This window comes from Theobroma cacao, chromosome 4 (genome assembly GCF_000208745.1).
Source record: "Theobroma cacao cultivar B97-61/B2 chromosome 4, Criollo_cocoa_genome_V2, whole genome shotgun sequence".
NCBI classification, from domain to species: domain Eukaryota; kingdom Viridiplantae; phylum Streptophyta; class Magnoliopsida; order Malvales; family Malvaceae; genus Theobroma; species Theobroma cacao.
Window position 1 is genome coordinate 28,371,670 of NC_030853.1, and position 24,899 is coordinate 28,396,568.

Here is a 24,899-nt window from a genome sequence, read left to right on the forward strand (position 1 = left end):
GATTTTGACTTGAATTTCTTTATCCAAATATGGTGTCTTTATTTTTTATTATATATAGCTCAATTTAAAATTAAATATTATATAGTTCAATATGAAATATCTTAACTGAGCTCATTAAGCAAATAAAAATCTTGGGCTCTAAGATTCCAAATAGACCAACAATTTGGATATTGCAACTTGTTTTATTTTTGGGTATTGAAAATACAAATTTAATCAATAATAATATGTAGGGAATAATAATAATGTTTAACTAATGCACACATGTGAAGCATTAATGCTGGCTTTGGATTGTAGATGGAGGAAGAAGAGCCCAGGCTTCCTTTCTAATAAATAGAGGGGGAAAATGTGTCGGCTTGATCTTGTGTATTTGTTTGAAAAAAAAAAGGAAAAAAAAAACCGCTTTCAGATTTCTTACCAATCTGTAAAGCTAGTCATATAATAATTTAAAATCATGTACATATTGTTATGATCATAAAAATATTGATTCCCATGGTGAGGAATGCAGATTTTGACTAATGTGGTAGCATATAGTCTATAGTCTATAGTTTTATCAACGAATTGGAGTGGAAAGTACCATGTTAGAGAATATAAATTAGTATATTTTAGAGCTAGCTGATCAAATTAATTACATAATACTACAAAGCTTAGCACAAATATGAAGTTTAGGGAAGGCACATCATGATCAATTTCTCTGAAAATTTAGTTCAATATTAATATTTAATTTTTTTTGTTTTATAATTGAGAGAAAGAAAATTCGAACTCTATTCTTTATATAAAAAAATTATGTACCAATTAATGAATTAAACGTTCGGGTGTCATTTTCTTTTTGAATAGTATAATATTCGATTCTTGAAGGCTTAAAAAAAGTAATAAGCTTTTGTGAACTTTGAATTGGATTCGTGTTTGAATGACAAAAAGGAAACACTAGGAACTGGACAGGAGAAACGGGTGGAAGCTAGGAATTAGATTCCACATGAAAATGAGGAGAAAAGCTCCAACTGTAATGGTGGGAGTAGCCCAACTTACACAAAATAATTAGTCCTGGTAATTTAACTATGAGGGCACACATTAAATCTGTGCACCCAGTTCCGCTTGTCAATGAATTTGAGTGGAAACTACCATGTTGGAGAATATAAATTAGTACATTTAAGAGCTAGCTGATCAAATTAATTACATAATACCACACAAAGCTTAGCACAAATATGTAGTTTAGGGAAGGCACACCCTGATCAATTCTTCTGAAACTTTAGTTCAACATTAATATCTGATTTTTTTTTTATAATTGAAAAAAAAAACAATTTAAACTTTATTCTTTAAGTAGAGAAATTATATACTAATCAATGAGTCAAATGTTCGAGTTTTTTTTTTAAAATATAATATTTGATTTTTGAAAGCTAAAAGAAAAGTATCTTCATGAACTTTGAATTTGATTCGTGTTTGAATGACATAAAGGAAACACTAGGAATTAGACAGGAAAAAAGGGTGGAAGCTATGAATTAGATTCCACATGAAGATGAAAAGAAAAGCTCCAATAGTAATGGTGGGAGTAGCCCAACTTACTCAAATTAGTTAGTCCTGGTAATTTAACTATGAGGGAACACATTAAATCTGCAGCTGAATAGTTCACTATCTCCATTTTTTCTTACTATGGCCTTCTGGTTTAGAGTAGATAGGCGAAGGGTTCTGAGTTTCGACCCTGAACATGAAGAGATAGTTGAGCATGCATATTGTTGTAACTTGTACGTAAGTTGGATGATGATATCGATAGGAAGGTTGAAACAGTGATGAAGATCGCAACCTAGTTTCTTCTATCAACCAAAGTTGAAGGAATTCTATTTTAATTCATTTCTATCCCCAAAGAATGGGAATTGTTGGTGTCCCCATTTAACAAACTTTGAAAAAGAGAGATTGTACTTTGTTCAAACTTTCTGGCTTAGCCTTATCCCAAAGTGAAACCGATGGGCATGCCGCGTTAGAGAAGATGCGGCGACACGTGATGGTATTCTTTGCCTACGTACGTTAATTATATTGACTTGGTCAATATTTGCTCTTCCTCGAATATGCTTACCAATTAATGATCTAATCGCAGGGTCTCCTCTCTTTGTAAATCAACTTGGAAAAAAACTGGGTTCAAACATTTGATCATTTTAGCAGTACCAGCCTGGGTCTAAAGCCCAAACAATGGGGTGAGCAAATAGAAGCAGAAGATCATACAAGAAACAACTTTGGACGTGGAATGGACTCTAAGGGTTCCTTTAGTCCTTTACTATGACATTTTATGTCTTTAAGCAACACTGCAAACATGGAATAAAGAGACATTATCACTTCAACTCTTCTTCTTCTTCTTTTTTTTAACTAGTGAACCATATTAAAACTCTGTTTGACTGATATATTTGATGTCTGTTATATGTTTTTGAATTTTTATTTATTTTTATTCCTTTCTATTCATATTTCTCTGGGCTAATTGGATCTGAGTGTTTTGCATTGCTAGTAATTTTCTAATAACACAGGACCTAAGGCCCAATTGAGTCCAATGTTGTTCAACAAAGCCCAGCTAAGCATAAGCTGCAATGTTAAATGGGTTTTATCAACCCATCATACAATAATCGGAAGTCCAATAATTATTTTAAAATCGGAGGTTGTTTTTTGTGAATAAGTAAACCATAATATCCAAATTCAATTTAATATAGATTTCTAGTCAATGATTAGTTCACACTTCCATCCATTGTGAACTTAAGAGCAATTTCCATTTATTTGTTTATTTTTTGTCACAAGAATACTACTAAACAAGGATGATTAGTTGATTCATGTCACCTAAAAGATATGGAGAGCCATTCTGTTCCAATAGGGTGACCAAAAGCCCCTTAATTTCCGTGCACAAGCTTTACTAATTTACTTTGATTAGAGGGAAATGGCAGAGTCACTACCCCCCAGATGGTACAATCATTTCAATGGCTAATCTTTTGTTAAAGAAGTGATTATGGTGGATATCCACCCACCATCCCTGTCATTCCCCTCAATGAGAAAAAGAAGATGGAAGGGTCCTCTTACTTAGCTTTTGAGCTTGTTCAAAGGTAAAGGTTTATAAAAGCAAATACACAACCATGATGAGTTTAGCATTAAAATATACATGTCCTTAACCACCCTGCTGCAACAAGAACAAGCTTTAAGACCAAGATATCTTTGAAGAACAGACCCACCCTGTTCATGGCCTTATCAGAACAATTATTCCATACCCATTACAGGGTAAAGATTAGTTAGGTCACCTAAAGCTGGCCAATCCCAGATCAACATATTGCTTAAACAAGCCAATAGATATAATCTTCATTTTGGATACCTCCCAATCTGACAATAGACTACTTCATCTGGACCATAAAAGTTACAAAGTTTGCTGGGTTTTTTTAGTTGTCTTTGGATTCTAATCATGTCCCTTTGGCCATCTTTTGATCATAAGGGTCAGCTGTGGACAGCCATGTAGGTCCTTTCTCTATATGCTTTATCAATGTTCAGACTAAAATGAGGAGATGATCTGAGAAAAATAAGGCTTTTTATTATATTTTTCTTAAATGTCTAAGATCAGCCGACCTAAAATCCAACTCATTTATGTTCCAACATGTTTCTGCTTGGCAAAATATAAAAGGTATCCTAAAAAAACACTACAGCAGGCGGCGTTATGTACCTGTTCCTAGGACTAACAAATTGAGAACATGCCATCTAAACACCTCTATTGCATATCTACATGCAGACATGAATGCCTAGAAAGTTTAGACTAACCTATTTGTTCTTCCGAGATTACCTACAACTGGGAATAATCCTATTTAAGAAATCAGCTCAACATTAAATTTTATGTCCAAGACAGTAATAGGTAGATTTGAGTCGCCGACGGTGAACATTAAATAGTTAATGTTGTTCTAACGGATAGCACTCCTATAAAGTTTTATGGTCCCTGAATGTCAATGTCACACAAAAAAGAAAGGAGAATAAGGCAAATGTTGTGCTACCTTTAGTCAGATATATCAATTAGGCTGACAGGTGACCCGACTCAGGCTTATGCTTTAAGCAATACCAATGAAGTAACCAATTCATCAACTGCTCTAACACCCTGGCAGGCTCACAGAAATCTAGCTGTACTCAAATGTTTATAGTTACTTGCATGTGAATATCATCATCATAATGGTAAGGTTTTTTGGACACCGTTTATCTTGAATCAGGCTCCCTTTAGTTCATATAGTTCAACTGGAAAGCGTCTGGCTATCATAGTGGACTACCCCAAGCATTGATCTAACTGCTTCATTATATTCAGGGCTTGGTGAATTGAACATGGGAAATGAAATGGGGAACAACAACACATCTGGATTGCGAGGTAAGCCTATCAAAATGTGTTTTTGAAAAATGATTGCTGAAAAGTACTACATGTTTTGGCTACTTATAATGCTTGTGTGCTATTTCAGAAGAAGATAATACAACTCAGGTTATATCTCAAAAAGAAGTTGCTTATGCAGATGATTTCAAAGGACAAAATCATGTAGTTCCTACAGCTCAAGATAAGGGTTTTCAAGGAAAAGATACAGGGTTAGCTTCTGGTGATGTAGGCAGAGAAGATCCCAATGTTGACGACCAGAAAACAGAAAATAAAGGTTAGTAAATTCGGCATTTTAATTGCTAAAAATATGTTTTTTTTTTTCTATTTACAATTCTGATGGGCTAATGCAGAAGAAGATGACATGAAAACTAAGGGCAAGAAATCTCTGCAAGAAGCTGCTCCAACAGATGATGTCAAGGGACAAAATCATGAAGTTCCTGCATTTGAAGATGCATATAAAAGTGAAAAAGACACAGGTTTGGCTTCTACTAATCTCGAGGGAGCGGCAGAACCTCATGATGACAACCAGAAACAGGATGAGAAAGGTTAGTCAGTACAGCATTTTCTTGCCATTATATAGTTGGCTATTTACAATCCCAATGATTGCTAAATTGTTTTTTCTATGTATAATGATGGACTGGCGCAGAAGACCATAGTAACATAATTCCTGAAGCCAAAGAAAAATCCTTGCAAGAAGCTGCTTACACAGAAGAGGCAACAGGACAAGATTGTTTAGTTCCTGCAGCTGAAGATAAAAATATTCATGGAAATGAGACAGATTTAGTTTCGAGTGAACCTGATGGAATAGCATCGCCTCATGTTGACAACCAGAAACAGGATGAGAAAGGTAAAGCATTTTCTTGCCATTATATGCTTGTCTATTTCCAACCCGAATGATTGCTAAAATTTTTTTCTATGTATAATGACGATGGACTGGCGCAGAAGACCATAGTAACATAATTCCTGAAGCTAAGGAAAAATCCTTGCAAGAAGCTGCTTACACAGATGAGGCAACAGGACAAGATTGTTTGGTTCCTGCAGCTGAAAATAAAAATACTCATGGAAATAAGACAGATTTGGTTTTTAGTGAACCTGATGGAATAGCATCTCCTCATGTTGACAACCAGAAACAGGATAAGAAAGGTTAGTCAGTAAAGCATTTTCTTGCCACTATATAGTTGTCTATTTACAATCCCAATGATTGCTAAAATATGTTTTTCTATGCATGATGATGATGGACTGGCTCAGAAGACAGTAGTAACATAATTCCTGAAGCTAATGAAAAATCCTTGCAAGGAGCTGCTTACTCAGATGAGGCAACAGGACAAGATAATTTAGTTCCTGCAGCTGAAGATAAAAATTCTCATGGAAATGAGCCAGATTTGGTTTCTAGTGAACCTGATGGAATAGCATCTCCTCATGTTGACAACCAGAAGCAGGATGAGAAAGGTTAGTTCATAGCGTATATCTTGCTTGCTGGTAAATGATTGTCTATATACAATCGCATAATTTCAGCATCACCACTTGCTACAATATAGCTTTCTACTTATAACATGATGGACTGACGCAGAAGAAGATAGTAGCACAAATCTTGAAGCTGAGGAAAAATCCTTGCAAGAAGTCGCTAGTACAGATGAAACAAAAGCACAAAATCACCTAGTTCCTACAGCTGCAGATAAAAATACTCATGAAATGGAAACAGGGTCGGGTTTTAGTGATCCTGATGTAATGGCATTTTTCTGTGTTGAAAACCAAAAACAGGATGAGAAAGGTTAGTACAAACAGCTTTTGCTTGCCAATATGTTGCAATTCCAATGAACTACTGCAGAAAAACATAAGTTTCAGCATCTCACTTGCTAAATTATGTTGTATATTTATAATGCTGTGGAACTGGTGCAGAAGAAGATATTAACATAAACGATGAAACTAAAGAAAAATCCTCACAAGAAGTTTCTAGCACAGATGTAGCAGAAAGACAAGATCATCTACTGCCTGCAGTTGAAGATGAAAATACTAATGGAAATGAGAACGGGTTGGTTTCCAGTGATTCTGAGCGAACAGCAGATCATGGTGACAATCCAAAACAGGATGAGAAAGGTTAGTAAATGCAGCATTTTATTTGCCTATATGTGGTTGTCTACTTACAATCCTAATAAATGCAGAAGAGGACAACACAAATGCTGAACCTCAGGAAAAACCTCTGGCAAAAGATGATCATGCAGGTGATGTTGAAGAAAAAAAACTAACCATTCCTGCAGCTGAAGGTGAAGATTGTAATAAAACAGGGGCAGAGGCAGAATTGGCTTCTGGTTACCAAATGGCAGTAGTAGATACTCTTCATAACCAGACACTAGAAGGGCGAGGTTAGTAAATTCTCATTCTAGAATGCACTAGTTAAACTCCAGTTTATTTCCTTTTGTTTGAGTTGCATATTTGATCTGTTCATCTAGCAACCCCTATAAAACATAATTTAGTCCGTCCATGTTTATAGAACAAGTTAAAACTGAACTTCATCCACTAGCTGAGTGTACAAAAGCTGAAGCAAAACCAAGTGAAGCTGCTGATGAAGGCAGGGAAACCCAACCAGCTTCTTCACCCGAGAACTTGAAAGATCATGAGAAGCAACAAGAATCAAATTTGGAGGAGAATCCATCTGGAATAAGTCATCATTTCGAGAATCAGAACTCCATGATGAAAGGTTAGCACTCTTCTGTTAGTTAGATTTAGAAGATACTGATAAATCATCAATATCTATTTGTTTTAATTTTTTTTATTTATTAAGAATCAAAATGTTGGTAGAGTTAAATATAACTATAACACAAGAAATCCACCTTAATTCTTTGTTACTTATTTTGCAACAGAGGATGAGGGGACTAGAGATTCAACTTCCAATGCAGCATCTTCTACTTCACATGATTCAGTACCTCAAGAACCTAAAGTTCTAGAGCCTGAACAGTATGAATTGGCCAAAATCCACACTGATCAACTGGTACAAGCGTGCAATGGGCCACAGAAAAGTGAGCATGTGATCATACCATATTTAACATGTCCAGATCACGAAAATGGTTTCATTTCAGACCCTAGCATATCAACTGATATGGTCGAGAGTGTTTGTCCTGATTCCAGTTCGAAGATAGAAAAGGAAACGGTTGATTTTTGGGTGAAAGAGATGGCAACCAAAGAAGTGAGCAATGAAGAGAATTTTGAACTTAGGGGTGGGGATGAGGCTGGGAATAGTTTAGGAAAAATAACCACCACAATGACGGATTTGCCTAATGAAGTTGGAGCCAAATGCAATGGAGAGTTACCAAGTGAGATGAAGTCAATTCAAATTGATTCCCCTGAATCACAAGTAGAAGTTATTCTGGCAGATGAGACACCGAATTTGCAACTGGAAGTTTCCGAAACTGAAGACAAAGGCATAGTTCCTAGTCATAAAGCCATATTGGTAAGGGAAGAATCAGAAAATGGAGATAGCAAGCTTTCTCACTGCCAAATTCAATCTGAAGAGGAGTCAATCGAAAAATCAAGTGGCATGGAGTCTGAAGAAGGATCAAACGCTGATAAGCCAAGTGCCTCTCCACCTCAATTTATGATGAATGGTCATGTGAAGGAGGAAACAAGATGTCTGCTCGATACTTCTTGTGATTCTACGAGCAGTAAGGACTCTCAATTTGAGGAGGCAAAGACTGTCGAGAACGGTCTCCTCATTCATGTGCCAATTAACTACCAGAATGGAGCTATTGAGGAACAACAAAAGGACTCACAAAAGAAAGAAATTCACTTGGTCACTGACCACGCAGTGATTTCTGCAGATATTTTTCCCACAGATCAAAAAGACAAAGAAGAATCAGAAGAGAAGAACATTATCGAAGAAATGCTGGCAAAAATTGAAGATTTAAATTCCATTGGAAATGATACATCAAACAGAGAAAGTGGAGAGCAATGTATATCTCATTCATATCCTATAGAACAAGCAGAAGCATTTCTTAGCCCATCTCATTCAAATCAAAACTTGACAGAGAAAAGTGTAATTTCCATGGCTGAATTGGCTGGTGAGAAACCTGTATGGGATCTTTCAAATCGTCCAAAAACAACTCCAGTGACAATGGCAGAGACTAAGCCTTCAGCAAAACAGTGTAGTGAACAACGTGCAATTGGTGAAACACCTGCTATTGCCAATGGTGATTATTACCAACAAGAAAGTGTGGGAAGGCTCAGCACTGAATCAAATTCTGATAACATGAGCATTCATGCTCAAATGCGGAAATCCCCGAGCTTTGATCTTGATCTTCGAATCCATGCGAGAGCAGAGGAATCAGATCAAACCCCTTTGCTGTATCAGGATAAGCCTACAATCGACAGCTTCTCAAGCCAGGCAGCCGATGATACTCTTGGAAAACCACTAGCAAACACTGAGCATGGTAAAAATTCATTACATTATGAAGCAATGCCAGTGGAGGAGAAAGTTGTTACATTAGAAAGATGTGATTCTGAGAAGTCAAAAACTCCATTTCTTGGTTTCTTGAGAGAAGAAGAAGAAGCTCATATGTTGATTACTCCAAAGAAACAAGACAACCATTCTGCTGCAAAGAAGGCAACCAAGGTTTCACCTAAGGAAGTCACACCTGCTCCACCAAAAGGTAAAGAAAAGCGCAAGCCTAGGACTTCTCTCTTTGGCACCTGCATGTGTTGTGCAACTGTGATCAATTAAACACTTTTGGAATGCCCTTTTCATGTTCCCAGTTTCATTTTTTCTTTCACTATTTGTTTTGGTTGGGTTGGGGTTTTTATTTTCTTCTTCTTCAATTTCCCAATTCAAGTTTTTTCTCAAATGGAGTTTTGGGTGAGGAGACATCAGCTGTGGCTTAATTAATTCATTTGAGAGATGAAATGATATAGAGTGAAATAACCTTGTAACTATATGACTGGAATTGGTTTTTCTTTCTGTATTTTGTATAGACTTACACTGGCCTGTTGATGTAAGTTCCTGATGGTTGAGAGAATTTGTATGGTCTGGGAAGAAACTTTGTAAGTTAGGCAGCATTTGCTGCCTTTGAATGCAATATTTCTTTTATTTTTTATTTATAATACAGAATTGGAAGTTTTATTTCCTTTGCGATGTCATGTTTTTCGTGACGCATATATCGGTCATACTATCACTTTAATATTTGATGTGCATGTAATTAATAATTGATTTATCTATTTATTTTTTTCCCTTTCAAATGTTTTTAATGCAAGAATTTAAAGGACTTGGTCATGAAGAGAATTAATTAGCACTATGAAAGAAACCTCTTATGTTTTTTTTTTTTCCTTTCTTTGGAGGCAAAGGGCACACAAAAATACAGAGTTAAAAGCTCATTGCAAAAGGCTAAATGTGAATGGGAGAGTGCTGAATAAAGAAGTAGTTGTTTTGCCAAATGGGAAAGGGGCCAAGACGGCCATATTACATACATTTCTGCTTGGAATTTTGTATGGTCACACCGACCATTGATCCTCAGTCAAAGTCAGAAATTAATTGAGCAACAAGGTTGGAGAAATTTCACATCTATATGCCTCCCTTGCACTCAGATGGAGGAGGAGCTACCATTTAACCAAGCACCTCAAATTATTTTCTTCAAGAAATATGAAATTTTAAGTAATTTTGAAAAATGTATCCCAATACATAAATCTAAAATCGAGATATATATATATATTATTAAAATTTATGTTATTTACACGTAATATCGTTATTTTACGTTTTCAGCCGTTTTAGTTAAACTCAAAATGAAATTTATATCTTATTTATCATTTTTGTGCTATTATAATAAAATTTACATCCAAATATATGCTTTCTATGGAAGAAAGACAGCTTTTGTTTCCTTTTTCCAAATTCACTTAAAATGAAACAATTGAAAATTTTCAACTAGAAATACAAGAATAAAATGGAGAAATATATTTAACAAGAGTTAAAAATGTGAGGTCATTCTAATTAAGCTTTTGGTCATTGGACATCATTTGACTTACTACAACAAAGAGAGTACACAACAAATAATAAGAGGAATTACTTCTTGGGGTAGGGGGGGTGGGGATAGAAACAAAAACGAATTTTGAATACAAAATTAATTAAAATATCTTTAATCAAATCGTTGATGTTGAAGGAGGCTTTTTTGTTTTCATCCAACGGTAGTCATCATTTTGACAAATTCTTCATAGTTAACCTGACCATCACCGTCCAAATCAGCTTCTTTGATCATCTGCTCCACCTCTTCATCGGTTAACTTCTCACCAAGATTGATCATGACATGCCTCAGCTACACACAATCAAAGAAAATGGAAATTAATTAATTAATTTTTCTAATCTGGTTTAGATTCTTTTCAAACATAATAAAATAATTCAGATGCAAAACCCCAAATGCAATATATATTCATTGCATGCAAAAAAATAAAAAATAAAAAACATTACAGCCTATCATCTAAATGGATGCCCACATGAAAAGTTACATGGACTAGGTGAAAACATGTGAAATACCCCCATAAAGAATTTCATTTTCTTTTTTGTTTTTTGGGGTTTGTGCAAATTCCAATGTAGAACATTGCAAAATAAAGATACTCAATATCTCTCATTTAACATATGATTTGTCTTGTGTTAACCTTTGGTCATCTTTTCCAATTCTTTTTCTCTCTCTCTATTCCCTCACATGCCAGCTATCATGGATAGTCAATAGCAACGCCCCCCTTTGCTAGTTGTATTTTTCATACTTTTCAATGTGAAAAGCAAAGCTAAAAGATGGAGGGTTGTAAACCCAAGTCAAAGTTTTCAATTGAATGCTTTAAGAGTTTCGGATTGAATCCTTTAATATCAACAATTCTCTCATCGAATAAACCTTGGAAGAAAAAGAGAAAAGTTGGCTTAAATTGTACGACTTGCATTTAAGGGAAAAAGTGTAAATAATGCATGGGAACCTGTTAATTTGGTTAAAAAAAGTGAAGAAAAAGATATCATAATTTACCTCAGTAGCTGAGATGTACCCATTTTGATCCTTGTCAAAAACTTTGAAAGCCTCTTTAAGTTCCTCCTCTGCATCAGTTTCCTGGTTTTTTGACACAGAACAAATATAATCTTTGTCAGTTCCTTCGCTAAATGCTAAACTTTTGTCTCTCGTTTTCCCGATTTCTAGTCATTTCTGTAGCTGCATATAATTAACAGGTAAATTGCTTATAGTATCAATTCATTTACCTTCATTTTCTTGGCCATCAAGTTCAGGAACTCAGCAAACTCAATGGTTCCATTCCCATCAGCGTCAACCTCACTTATCATGTCCTGGAGCTCTTCTTCCGTGGGATTTTGATCCAGGGATCGAATCACCGTGGCCAGTTCTTCCACAGTAATGCAACCTAATAAAACATGCAAAATATCATTAACAATAAGGACTGAAACAAAAAACTAGAATTATGCTGCATTTTAAGCATGAAGTGAAGAATAAACTCACCATCCCCGTCCTTGTCAAAGAGACAGAAGGCTTCTTTGAACTCAACAATTTGTTCTTCAGTTAGTATATCTCCCATGTTCATTTGTTTGGCTGCCTGGAAAGCTAAAGAAAGTTGGGAAGTTTGAGAGAGAGAGATGGAAGGAGAGAGTATGTGTGTATGTTGTTGAGTATAGCTCAAGCTTAGCTGGGTTTATGTAGAATTCCAATGAGGAGAAGTTTAAAGAAAATTTCTTAGTTAAAATTTTAATAAAAACTAAAAAGAGTTTAATAATCAAAGTCAAATCAACCCTATGACTTAAAATGGTTGTTACAGTGCTAATAGCTTTTCAGATTGCTCCCTCCACTCTCTAGCCGTCCAAGATTATGACCCTTTTTCCATTTCTTTAATTCTTTTTTTGGGTGAGATTAATGAACTTGTTAATTGCACTTCTCTTTGTATATTAGTGAATAAGATATGGGGAATTAAAATTTTAAGACAGCTGTAGGGGTTTAATGTTTAGGAGACAAAACTACAAAAGCATTCAAAGTAAAAGACTGGAGGGAAGTATGGGACTATGGGGAGATGTGTACACTGTTTCCATTACTATTTTTCAACCCCAGAAAGCACGCTGCGTTGCTTGCACGAGCCCATTGAGAGAAGTTTCAAAGGTTTACCCTCTTCTTTTTTCAACACGATAAGAAGAATCAAACGTGCTTTGGCGGTCCCCTTTTCTCCATCTTCTGGATATTTACTTGTCATTTAAGTTTGGGTTTGAGAAAAGATTATGAATGGTGGGATTTTGTCATTGTATAATTTAATGCAAGTAGGGATCTAAGGAAACTTAAGAGCGACAACCGGAGTCAATAAATAAAGAAAGGAGAGGAAACTATAAATGTGCATGGCTGTCCACGCGGTTTGGCTCAGCAAACCTTAGCTTTGAGTACGGTTGTACTCTTTGAAATTTGTGGCAAAGTGAGTAATAGAAAACTTGGGATATAATCTAAATGCTAATAAAATACTCTGCTTGGGCAAGGAGATCGACGCGAAATCAACACGTAAGAAATAAGCAGAGACAGAGACACAGTCTTGGTCGACAGTTTAGACTTTGATTCAACCTTCAAAGCCCATACTAGAAGATATATTAGGCATGGAGTTGACTGAGGAAAATTTGCGATTTTTCTGCCTATGCGTTCTGACTGAGTCGCCTTCCGCCGGGTAATCAATTAGCAGGCCTAGCCTTTAAATGTGTGCTTGATTAATGGTCTTGGTCGGTCACGATTTGAAAACCCATTTTCATAGCCCAGTTGAAATTGAATGATCAGACATTCAAACTTGCAGAATGTTCAGGTCTCTGGCCTGTCTGAAGGGGACGGTTTCAGAGGCCCTGGCCACTGACCAAAATCCATGAACAGTATGACAAACAGTACGGGTCCTGTAGTGCAACTCTTCCAACAAAATCTTCAGCTGGTGAGGAGCTTCCCTTCCTGTCAAATATCTAGTGGTTTGTATCTCCTTGCAATTACTCTTATTATACTTCTGATATACTTGAATATCAATCAATGAAACCATCATGAGCCATACTGTATATAATTGTAGGTGATTTAACCCTGAACAGAGATGCATCGTCCAGCTGAAAACGAGGAACCCTGTATGTTGCAACTGACTTGTGTAATCAGTGAACTAAAAAAGACTCTTTGAAGGAAAATGCTATGAATGCTATGTGCACTCCAGCATTTCTCAAAAGAAGGTTCCATCATTACTTTTTATATTTTCCTTTATATAAACCCAGAAAAGGTTCACCAGCACAAGAGCAATCAGATCAGACAATGATCCTTATACAATTTCCTGCCCATTTCCTCAGAACGTATCTGTATCAGGATACAAAAGAAAAGGTTCCTCCTAGACAATCATTGAAACAGAAAGAGTTGACTTTTTTACAAGCGAAAAATTACATCTCGGGATCAGTTTTTTTTTTTTTTTTTTGGTGCAACACATACTGCTCTATTAAGGCAAAAGGTAGCTACAAAGTGAGGGTAAAGCTTCAATTTATTCTCCTAATTGGTTATCTCGCATGGCTAGTTACTAAATCTTGCAACGAGAAGCAAACGGCTATAACCAGTCAGATAAAGCAGTCACCAGCAGAAGAATTTGATCATCATTTTCCATTTCTCTCATTTCATATAGGCTGGCCCTTTGGTACAATTTGATCTTTGAGCCACATGTAAATGGGAACCAGCACATAGTACGTTGCTGCTATTGCCCCAAGAACAAACCGCAAAAGGAACACAAAAGGATTAACAGGTTTCTGGACATCCTCTGCCTTTGGACCAAGCTGCAACAAGATTCATACCCCATCAGTACTACAGAAGGAACAAAATCTAGTAAAGTTGAAGTTTATAAGATGTATAGAATACTTTTATTGCTAGTATTTGTTGTTTTCGTTTTCCCTGAGTAACTGAAGAAACTAAATCACACCGAGAAAACGACAGAAGGCACTGAAAACATAGAGATGCAAGATGGGCATAACTTAATAATCTAGATGGAAAGAACAAAAAGGATTAAGAAGCAGAGATGAGATAAAAATCAGAACCATGATATCGAATTCCTAAGAAAATGTCTACCAATTCCCTCCTTTAATCAGCAGGGAAGAAGCAAGACTCTTAAATCTGAGAGCAGGAAGATGGAAAAGTGCAGACATATGGTAAAAGGTAGAGCAGAGATCTTAAATTTGAATATCAAAATGAGCTAATGAGTACAAAAAACCAAAATGTGAAGGAAGTACAGAAGTAGAAGAACAATAGTAGCTTCTTTTAGCTTGCTTTTTCTCTCCAAAACCTTCCATGCATAAATCTTAACAAATCCTTTGGCACCAATTTGAAATAAAAGGTGAAAAACGGGCCATCGCACGCTGTTATAAATGGCTAAGATGGTTTAAATAAGCTCAAAGCAAAAACTAGTAACCCCAAGTCTATATTCAGATATCCTCAGAGACAAATTATAAGATCTCAGGATGGGCTTATGAACCTCATAGCCAAAAACTTTCCAAAAAAATAGTTTGAATGATGCAGGATCTTAATTCAAAATGGGGATGAACTTTTACTACTAATTGAAACCAATTCTTCAACAACCATATGAAAGGTATTCTAATCATTTATCAGTTAATCACCCATCCTAAGAAAAAATTTTCCAGGTAAATAACAACAGTACTAAATAGATTATGCAGTATGATTACTTTGAAGAAATAGTAAGCAAGCACAAGGAGTTGAATATTGGACTTTCAACTTTTTTATTTAACTATATAATGTAAACTTGAGGAAACCACATATACTAGCCACAAGAAATTCATTTCCAGATACACAAAAAATGAAAAGTATACTACCTTAAGTGGAGAGTCTCCTGACAATGGCTTCACTCCAGTCACAGAGCAACCCATGATCAAGCCATGTCTCCGGACACCACGATACCATTTCGGACCAATCCTTTTTAGTTTCACATCTTTAAAACCAGCCTTTTTAAACCACTCTATATACTCTTCCTCTTTCGGAAAGAGCATCCACATATCCGCAAAAAAGCGAGACAACCAGAATGTTGGATACACAGGACCTATAATACAGGCTTTCCCTCCTATTTTCAATACCCTGTAAGCTTCCTTGATCCCACGCTGTGGGTCCGGCCAGTACTCAATACTGAGGAACGCAAAAAGAAAGCCACATATAATATCAGAGACAAACCTTACAAAGAACCTAGATTGAACATGCACCAATATATAATTGAACATCTAAAAAACTAAAAATATGAAAAGAATGCCATTGTTTAATGTAACAAATCTCTAAAGCTATATTCCTCAATTTCCCATTCAAAGCGTACAAATGACTATCACTACCAAAAGTGCTCTAAAAGGAACCCAATTTTACAATTCTCCAAAAACTGCTTATAGACATAAAGATTATTTTGCATAACTGAAAAAATTATGGGAAATTTTTAATATAAGAACGGTAAAGGGAGATATTACCTCCCTGCAGACACATATCGATCAGCATAATCAGTAGGAAATGGGAGATCCTCCGCATCACCTTCAATTATCTTGCATTCCTTCAAAGGTTCCTTCTGCTTGGCCTTGGCAAGCTGGTGAGGTGATTGATCAAGAATTGTGACATTCTTGGCATCCACATGCTTCACTATGCCAAGAGTAGTAAACCCAGTTCCGCCCCCAACATCTACCACTGTCAAATTCCTAGCATAAAGATCAGCAGGCTCAAGCGCCTCATCTCGCATATCCTCTGTCCAGTGACCAGGGTTTATGACATGATCATACACTATTGATAAAAACCTATAAAACCAAAACGCTTCTTTCTTGTGTTGTATGAACCTAGGCTGAGAAGCAGGCCTCGAGGATGATACACTGCATCTGGGTGCTAAGATTCTACTCGTTTGATTCTTGCTATAAGATAGTAAACCCTTCTGGGGCAAGCACCTAAAATGAAAATTTGACCCCACGAAGCCTAACCCTGTTGGGGCTGCTCCACTAATGAGCTTCAGATTTTCAGCTCCTGTAAGCATTGAAGAGGCCATGAAATGATACAATTGTGAAAACCCCGATACACCAAAGCCCAAATACTGTGCTATCTCTCAGAGCATGTGATATTAATAATTCCACAGAAGGAAACCCTAACCCAATTTTATCAAAATACAAACGTTGGAAAGTAAGAAAGAAAGGAAATAAAACTGCCTACAAATGTAAGTGAGAAAGGCTTGTGAGAAACGAAAGGGTACAGAAAAGGAAGGATTAAGAGCTACCCATTTCTGTATTAAACTGGAACCACACGGTATGGTGGTTGTGATACAGTGATTGCTGACTACTCAAAGAATACAGGCAATGGGGGCCTCACATGAAACGACAGCGTGCTTGGCCCTTTCTTTGTCGTCGTCCTCCCACAGACCCCTTGAATCAAAACGAACCGTATCAAGGGTCAATATCTTTGTCGTTGTCCGTTTCATTATTCTCAACTAATTGGCCATTTTCTTCACCATCAGTCATGAATTTCAATTATCTCTTTTTTAATTGTTCTTAATTGTTATCCCTCTTAGCCTCTAAGCTGAATCCAAGTAGCAGAAAGAAGCATTTGCAACTTAAGAAGCCTCTCTACAAGTCAAAACTTTCTGTCCCACTGCCCCAAATCTCTATCACGACTCTGGCATCAAACATTCAACTTCTCTTAAGTTCAGCTACATCATGAATTTAAGGAATCCTTGTGCTAAGTTCAGGACGGAAGCCGCTATGAGAAATATACGAACTTCAGCAATATATGTGTGATAAGGGATGCTATTATTTTTTCTTGTAAACACGAGATTCTGCGCGAGGAACAATTACTACTTATTACATTTTAGGTTGGTATGAAAGATGTACATGCAATATATTTAAATGAACAAACAAATAAAAGATCTATGGTTCAGACATCTCAGATGGCTTCTTAACCTCCCGAAGCTGCACGGAGTTGTCAAAGCAGTGATAGAAACCAAAGTGTGGGAATCTCTCATACCAAGTCTCCTGCTCCACATGGGTGTCCCAGTGCTCCCCACTACTACTCTTGCCATATTTGTGAACCCATCCAGAGCCATTGTGGTGCTCACCCCATGTGCGATTCCAGCGATCACCATGTTGCCCTTGCCACCATGTTTCCCCCTGCTTTACACCATGGCCATTGAGGTCAAAATGTTCATCCCATTTGTCACCCCATTTTGCCCACCCACCGCCTTCACAGCGCTCTGCCCATTTGTCTGTGTATTTCACGCTGCCACCATACCCATCATATTTTTCACCCCACCTGCCAAAGGTGCAAATTAAAAGATGTGATCAAACATGGAAAATCAAACTGGAAGAAAATAACATCTCCATAGATTGATCTTTAAATATGGCGATGTCTTCAAGCGTCCAGTTAAGCTGAGTAAAGAATGATTAGATCAAAAACATTGCTATAGAACTGAGCTCAGTAGCCTCACAAAGAGGATCCAAAAGTAACCCCAAAAATCAATTCCTCTTGCCAACTCTTTACAGGGACAAGGATTTAAGCATTTGAAGAATTTATAGAGGACTTAACAGGTAACAATATCTACACGGATCAACAACTAAGAAAATGCTCTAGTAAGAAAATTATGACCAGTTCAAGATTGCCACCGTAATCAAATTCCAGACTGTAAAAACAGTGCAAGATTATATCTAAACTAGATATGAAGTTTAGTACCTTTCATGCCAAACATGGGCATGACCAGCCTCAAGGGGTGTGTTTGGGTCAATGCTGCACCACTTATGAGCCCATTTCTCAGATTTTCCAGATGCATCATAATGTTCCCACCATTTTTCTTGCCACTCCTCACCTTTTGCATTCTTTCCCCACTTATCAGCAGTTTTTTCAAGATGCACAAGCCCACCATCCTGCACCGATGAACACTTTTAGATTTTTTTCCTACTAACAAGTTTGCTTCAAACAAGATTCAGAACAAAAATATTTTTACATACTTCATTTTTTAGAACTGCTTTATAAAAAGAACCTAAAACTTATTAATGGCGCGATAATTCAGAGAAAACAACCGAGGGCACAAAAAACCTGTCATCAATAGCCTGTGAACTAGATATGAGATTCTCAAAAAAAGAGGTGTTTGTAAATGAACTAAAAATAGATCAGTAAGAAAATAACTAGCTTACAAAAAATCTAATACTACCTCTTAACCTTATAATAAACGCTCCTTTTTCAGGTTTTGCTTAAGTTATACTTGATGTTGTATCTAAATCCACATTTGAATCATTCACTAAAACCAACCCATGCTAAACTATGAAATCCAAATTTTAGTTATCCAGTTGTGAATGGACATATGAGCTAACCCTATAAGGGATTTGTCTCACATTCAGTTATCTTACTACAAATCTACAATATCCAATCCCAATCAGTCATTGTATGGGGTTCCACATATACTTACATGGAGCCCAGATGGAATTTACACTCATGATTATGAATAGCTGAGATTTCATAGTTGTATCACAATTAATTATAGGTTATCAACCCCTAGAAGGTAAACTGAGAAAAGATGAAAGTGATGAGAAATGTATTAGTGTGCTTCATATATGCATGTTTTACTAACCTGCAACATTGATTCTCTCCAGTATTCGCTCCAAATATTCCCCAATGCATCACGTCCTGATTTCTCAGAACCAAGTTCCTTGTAATCAAACTCATCAGAAGCCTCCCAGAACTTCTCTTGCCACTCAACAGCTTGGTCAGAACTAACACCCCTGATCATTGTCCACCGGCAAATCACACCATCAGGTCTTTGCTCAATTCCTGTTTCTCTCCACCATCTCGTTCCATCTGGATGGACTCCTTGGGTTGATAATTCTTTGGCCTTATGAAGGGCGTCAGCTGCTTCTGCAGCATGTGCTGAAAATTCAACTTCAAGGTCATGTTCATCGTTTACAGAAGTCTTCTCTACAGCAATCTCAGATGCTTTTGTTTTATCAACCTCTATCAGTGATTGAAAAGGAGGAAGATTGCGGGTGGTCTCGTAAGCCTTACTCTCAAAAGGAATTGAGAGAAAACCAACAGACTGATCTTTCTCCAAAACCGGATTGCTCGATATTGGATACTCCAAAGTTTGTTTAGCAGTCTGCAAGCCATCCATATCATCTGAAATCTCATCAGTACTTTGAGGAGGTGTCCAGGACCAAAAATCTGGACCAGGTGTCCCATTCCCAGAATTTCCCGACCTAGTAACAAAAATGCTCCCACTCTGATTTCCTGTTAAAATTAACATTCAATTTCCTATAACATTGCCTCATAAAACTGAACACAAAAAGAGTAAAACAATAATAATTTAACTACAGACTGAACTCTGATGATCATTCCTCCTTTTGGTTCTGGTAAAACCATCAACAGACAACTGCTAAAATAAAAATAACAGACATGTTAATATCTTATTTCGAATACTAGCAATTATAAAAGTGGGTAAAAACTTACTTCTACTTCTAAAGATTGAAAATATGTTGACTTCTGACTATAAAATGTGTACGTGTTGCTTCACATGGAAAAGTATATTTAGCCACATCCTTGATGAGTAAGCTTTGCATCTATTTTCTTTTCCTAGTTAAACATAGTTAATGCTTTCATTTACCGCTCAAAAAAGATAAAAGCTTCTCAGATTCTTTTATTTGCTTCCAAGAAATGTCACTCCCTTTCAAAGAATTACATCGCCAAATAAAATAAAAGTAATAAAATAACTTTAAACTTAAATCATTTATAAAGAAAAAAGAAAGCAAAATCGACAGAATAAATAACATTTTAAATTTCAAATTTAAAAATTTTAGTTCTCACCCTCTTCTTGAACTGTGATTGTTCTGTCATTTTCGTTCTTGGAATCCTCCTTTTCCGAAGAAGAACCGTTCTCCTTGAGAATCGAGCGAGCCGCCGCAATTGCCGCCGCAGCACGATCGATTACTTGCATTCTCTGAATCCGATCCCTTTCCTCCTTCGAAACTTCCAGAATCTTCTGGAACTCCTCGCTCTTCTTCTCGATAATCTCTTTACTCTCATCATTACCGCCAACGCTATCATCGTCAATCTTAGCCAGATTATTTGCGAGTTTTTGAAACTCGGTTTCTTTCCTTTCCCTGTCCACCGCTTTCCTCCACATATCGAGGTACGAATCACCGCCATCGACGACTCTAACAACCGTCAGGTTTGTCCTGCTTCTTGTTCTTCCTTGATTAACAGTTTTTGGGGCGGAAATGAGCGCATGCTTACGGTTGTGGGAAGGGAGGGGAGGGGAGGCGCGTGGAGTGGCTCGTGAGAGGGAAGCCATTTTTCTGGGAGTTATGGAGAGTGAAGTGGAGTGGAAATGAAATGTGAGACTGAGACCGAAGATACAGACGTTGGGACTCTCTTCTGACACTTTTTTGAAGTTAGCGCGTGATTCAGTGAGATTTACTCTCCTCCTCTTCCTTTTTCCTTTCCGGCTTTTTTTCTTTATTAATTTCGTGGCATTGAAGGAAAGTTCGGATGCGGTTTTCCCCGTGGTCGGTTCGCACGCAACGGATTTACCTGTTTTTTAAAACTGTGAAAATGAAATTAGACACATATTTTCGACACGTGGCAGCGGTTGGGATTGCACTTTTATTAACGACAGATTACAATTTCTTTTATTTGGGAAAGAAATTACTAACTACATAATATAACCTATAGTAGTATTTTATTTTATATGAAAATCGCGTTTATATTATTTGAAAAATAATCATGGATTATATGAGAATTATTAACTGCTTTTAGCCTTTTATCAGAAAAAATTAATTGCACTTAATTTTTTTTTAATTTTGATGATATAGTAATTAATTGCTTTTAGCTGATACAAATGTTTTTTGGTCGGGCTACTTTTTTTGGGCCAGAACTACACTTTCGTTCAAACAGAGCTATTCCAATTCTGAATCCACGATCACATACCCAAGCCCATATGTCGGAAACTGGGCTTTATTTTTGAGGCTCAGATCTGTCAATTAGCTTCGGAATAGGATGATACACAAAGAAGCATCTGATAATATCTCGGGTGCGAACATTAATTACTATACAGTAATATACTTCATCCAGTTTTTCTCATTTTGCTTTAGGAATTGTGTATCACTTCATTGACCTTGCTTGCATGTGTTGTCGCATGAACATTTATTTATTTTTATTTGAAAAAGAGATTTGAATATGATTGGTTCGACCATCAACATTTCATTTTTAAATACCTTGAAAAGTTGTCACAGAGATTTGAAACTGGGAATAGGCATAGTGTCACTTAACCCTGGATTTTACTTCTAGCTAGTAGCCGCCGCCATGGTGATAGTTCAATGATCAGGATAGCAGCCGCATTGTTGGAATTCGTGGTTCTTCGCGAGATGGGAAATTTAGCTGTGCTTGATTTGAATGAACAAAATGGAAGGGACAGTTTGATGAGGCTGACCGCCATGGACATGTTGTGCTCGAAAGAACAGATACTCTAAAGAAACCTTTCTAGTTTAAAGGAACAGAAAATCTAAAGGAAATTGACATGTGTAAGAACGTGGCAGTGCCTTGATACGTGCATCTCATGCAAGCTTGGGGACGTGGTCCGTGGAGTACGTGGAGGAGGACCAAGCATCCAAGTTCCAAGCCTAGTACACCTCCTAAAGGAATGGAATCGAATTCTTGTACGTGATGCGCGTTGCATGACATGACTATTTCACACTTTTACAAAAAGCAACCTTAGCTAATTGTGAGCTTATTCCCGAAAGAAGGGCTAGAGTTAACTAAGGTTTGTTAATCAAAGTATACCAAAAGCAAAAAAAATCTAGTGAATTAGGCTTTATATTTATTGCAATGAAATCATTGCAATAATAAGTAAATTAAGGGATAAAATACTCTAATTTTTTAAGTTTTTATCAAAATTTTAAACGAATTTATTAATTTTTAAAATAGATATTATGTTCAAAAGTGTAAACACCATTAATAAAAATTATAAAATAATTAAAATACTTCTTTTATTAATTTAAAAATTATTATCATATCTTAGTAGAGTCGATTGGTGCTTTTTATTTTTTTTAATTAATAAAAAGTATATATTAATAGTTTTAAAAATAATAAAAAATAAAATTATCATTTTAAAATTATCACGTTATTAAATTAATAAAAACATTAACGATTAACTAACGATTGAACTTATGTATCCAACGTAATATATTTTTTTAAAATAAAGTGTCCGTTTCGAAAACTAATAAATTAACTTGAAATTTCGATTAAAACTTAAAAAATAAGGTATTTTACCCTAAATTGAACTTATTAATTTGTACTATCAAATTACTTCATTAATGTTATCAAAAAATTCAAACGACACATATATAAATTATTGCAATGAATGGCTATTTAAACTTTGTTCATCAATTTCTTTTCTTAGTTTATACAGTGATTACAGACTTGATGGTTGACAGGGTTTAGGGCCACTAGCCTATTAAATTTCTTTAAGCGCTTGAACACTATTGGACATGGTATTTTTCTATCCCTCATGAATTAGGTAATTATTTAAATAAATAAATCATTAAAAAGTAATTAAATAATATTTAAATTTGCCTTATAGCAATAATTATGGTCCCTTCCCTCTTTATTTTTTTATAAATAAAAAATTTAGATCATTTCTCAATTTGTGTATGCCATCCTTAGGCATAAATCATACAATTTTTTTATGTATCGTTTCAATTTTATCAATTATACTCATTGGCACAACCCCTTTCCATAAGTTTCTTTGGACAAGAAATTAACAAGATTTTATAAAATACAATTTGAGTGAGAAAGATAAAGGTTTCACATATAATATAGTATAATATAATATATGGGTTTGTAAGTAAAAATAAACAATAACTTTATAATTTTAAGTAGACTATTTAAAACTTGATTCAAACATCGTTTAATTTTGCCAAAATGACTTTGCCTTTGTCAAAGTATAAAAGTTTATTCTTTCCCCAAAAAATAGTATATAAATACTTTAGGATTAGTTACTTAGCTTCAAGTCATGATGACACTTACCAAAACAATTGAAATTAGAATATCGATTTTAGAATTGTTCAAACTTCCTACCATTGAATTAGATTAAATTCTACCAAATATTAAATAGCGACCACCCGAAATGGAAGTTTTTTTTTTATGGGAGTTGAATGGGGGTAGGAAAATGATAGGCTGCCACACCGGAACTTTTTGTCATAGCCACGGTGGACGACACAGGATATATCAAGGCGCCCACGTGGCCAACGGAGACAGACGAAGAAGCCAAGTTGGCAAAAGTTAAGGTTGTAGACAGATGACAGCCTTGAAACAGTTTAAAAAAGCACGCGCTTCTAAATTTAAAACGGAACCGCGTGTGCTACACGACGTACGAGGACGGCGACATGTTAACCGTTCCATTAACTTCCATGTGTCCAGCACCGTGGCCCTACCGCCACCTCTGTCACGCGCCATGTTATCATGTGTTTAAATACGCTCCAAAAGACCGGGGGGTCCACATAACACAATATTCTTTTTCCTTTTTCTAAGTACAGTATTTTTTAAAAAAAGATCTTCCGATTAAAGTTTCCTTTTTAATCTTTTCATGGGGTTCTTTTTGACAAATTTTACTAACATGAGAATTATAATTTTTTTGTATTAAAAAAGAAAAACTCAAATTCAATTTTTTTAAATAAAGAGAAGCATGCATCAATCATTAATTTAAAAATTAACTTTTTTATATTAAATTTATATAGTAACATTTTAAGATAATTCAAAATCAATAACGATAAACACTTTGAACTATTTTTAATTTGAATGGCATAATTAATGTTATTATTATTGCATAATATTAACATCTTACAACTTATTGATAGAGTCTAAAAAATAATTAAACGATATACATCTTTCCTTAAGTTACAATTCTCTTAAAATCCTAAGATATTTTAATACCATAATAGTATATTCTTCTTTTCTTTCCTTCTTCGTCTTTTTCTTATTTCACTTTATATGAAAATAATGCTTTTTTATTATATTAAAAAAATCTTTGTTTTTTTATTTGTACTCACAAAGCCGTAATACCAGCTGATCTTCAATAGAAAAGTAATAATTGTTAAACTCAACATCAACTAATATTTTTTGTTTATATGACATATGAGGTGATTTAATAAACTCTGTAAAAATTGATGTGAAATGAAAAAATATTTCACTCATTATGCATTAATTGTAATGTGATAATGTCATTAAATTGTGTTACGTGCTATATTGATAAAAAATACCAATTAATAAGAAGGTTTATCGTTATTAATTTTTCGTTAATATAAAAATTTTGTAATTATAAATCAAAAGATAAGATTTAAATATAATAAAATAATAAAATAAATTTTAAAAGTAAAATTTTAAATGAAATAAAATAGATTAGAGATTTTTTTTAAGCACTTAAACCTTTCTCTTCCTCATCAACAACTTAAGGATGGAAGAGTCATTTACAAAGTCATCTTTGACTGATAACTCAATTTATCATTGCTAATTTGACAACTTCAAAGAAA

At 35.5% G+C, this 24,899-nt stretch overlaps 4 protein-coding genes and 1 long non-coding RNA gene across 9 annotated transcripts; 2 read left to right on the top strand and 3 right to left on the bottom strand.

Moving 5' to 3' along the window:
- On the top strand, positions 4,040 to 9,490 carry LOC18603083. Of its 5 annotated transcripts, XM_007034841.2 has the most exons (12): positions 4,040 to 4,176; positions 4,304 to 4,363; positions 4,452 to 4,637; positions 4,714 to 4,908; positions 5,010 to 5,210; positions 5,306 to 5,506; positions 5,612 to 5,812; positions 5,934 to 6,134; positions 6,263 to 6,460; positions 6,526 to 6,726; positions 6,855 to 7,061; positions 7,225 to 9,486. In XM_007034841.2, exons 2-12 carry the CDS (start codon positions 4,321 to 4,323, stop codon positions 9,075 to 9,077), a joined length of 3,687 nt encoding a protein of 1,228 aa, XP_007034903.2. In that variant the 5' UTR covers positions 4,040 to 4,176; positions 4,304 to 4,320; the 3' UTR covers positions 9,078 to 9,486. The 5 variants fall into 5 exon arrangements, with proteins under 5 accessions (XP_007034903.2, XP_017975922.1, XP_017975921.1 ...); XM_018120433.1 differs by having other exon boundaries at positions 4,171 to 4,363; positions 5,013 to 5,210; positions 7,225 to 9,490; XM_018120432.1 differs by having other exon boundaries at positions 4,171 to 4,363; positions 5,309 to 5,506.
- On the bottom strand, positions 10,301 to 12,013 carry LOC18603084 (calmodulin-like protein 8). The gene is made up of 4 exons (XM_007034845.2): positions 11,836 to 12,013; positions 11,583 to 11,740; positions 11,356 to 11,436; positions 10,301 to 10,656 (listed from the first exon to the last, which is right to left on the bottom strand). Exons 1-4 carry the CDS (start codon positions 11,915 to 11,917, stop codon positions 10,519 to 10,521), a joined length of 459 nt encoding a protein of 152 aa, XP_007034907.1. The 5' UTR covers positions 11,918 to 12,013; the 3' UTR covers positions 10,301 to 10,518.
- On the top strand, positions 12,098 to 13,802 carry LOC18603085. The gene is made up of 2 exons (XR_001927571.1): positions 12,098 to 13,282; positions 13,412 to 13,802. It is a non-coding gene; the product is annotated as an uncharacterized LOC18603085 (long non-coding RNA).
- Positions 13,726 to 16,640, bottom strand: LOC18603086 (2-methyl-6-phytyl-1,4-hydroquinone methyltransferase, chloroplastic). The gene is made up of 3 exons (XM_007034848.2): positions 15,828 to 16,640; positions 15,195 to 15,501; positions 13,726 to 14,147 (listed from the first exon to the last, which is right to left on the bottom strand). Exons 1-3 carry the CDS (start codon positions 16,385 to 16,387, stop codon positions 13,992 to 13,994), a joined length of 1,023 nt encoding a protein of 340 aa, XP_007034910.2. The 5' UTR covers positions 16,388 to 16,640; the 3' UTR covers positions 13,726 to 13,991.
- On the bottom strand, positions 17,102 to 20,800 carry LOC18603087. The gene is made up of 4 exons (XM_007034849.2): positions 20,179 to 20,800; positions 18,953 to 19,605; positions 18,058 to 18,248; positions 17,102 to 17,640 (listed from the first exon to the last, which is right to left on the bottom strand). Exons 1-4 carry the CDS (start codon positions 20,663 to 20,665, stop codon positions 17,259 to 17,261), a joined length of 1,713 nt encoding a protein of 570 aa, XP_007034911.2. The 5' UTR covers positions 20,666 to 20,800; the 3' UTR covers positions 17,102 to 17,258.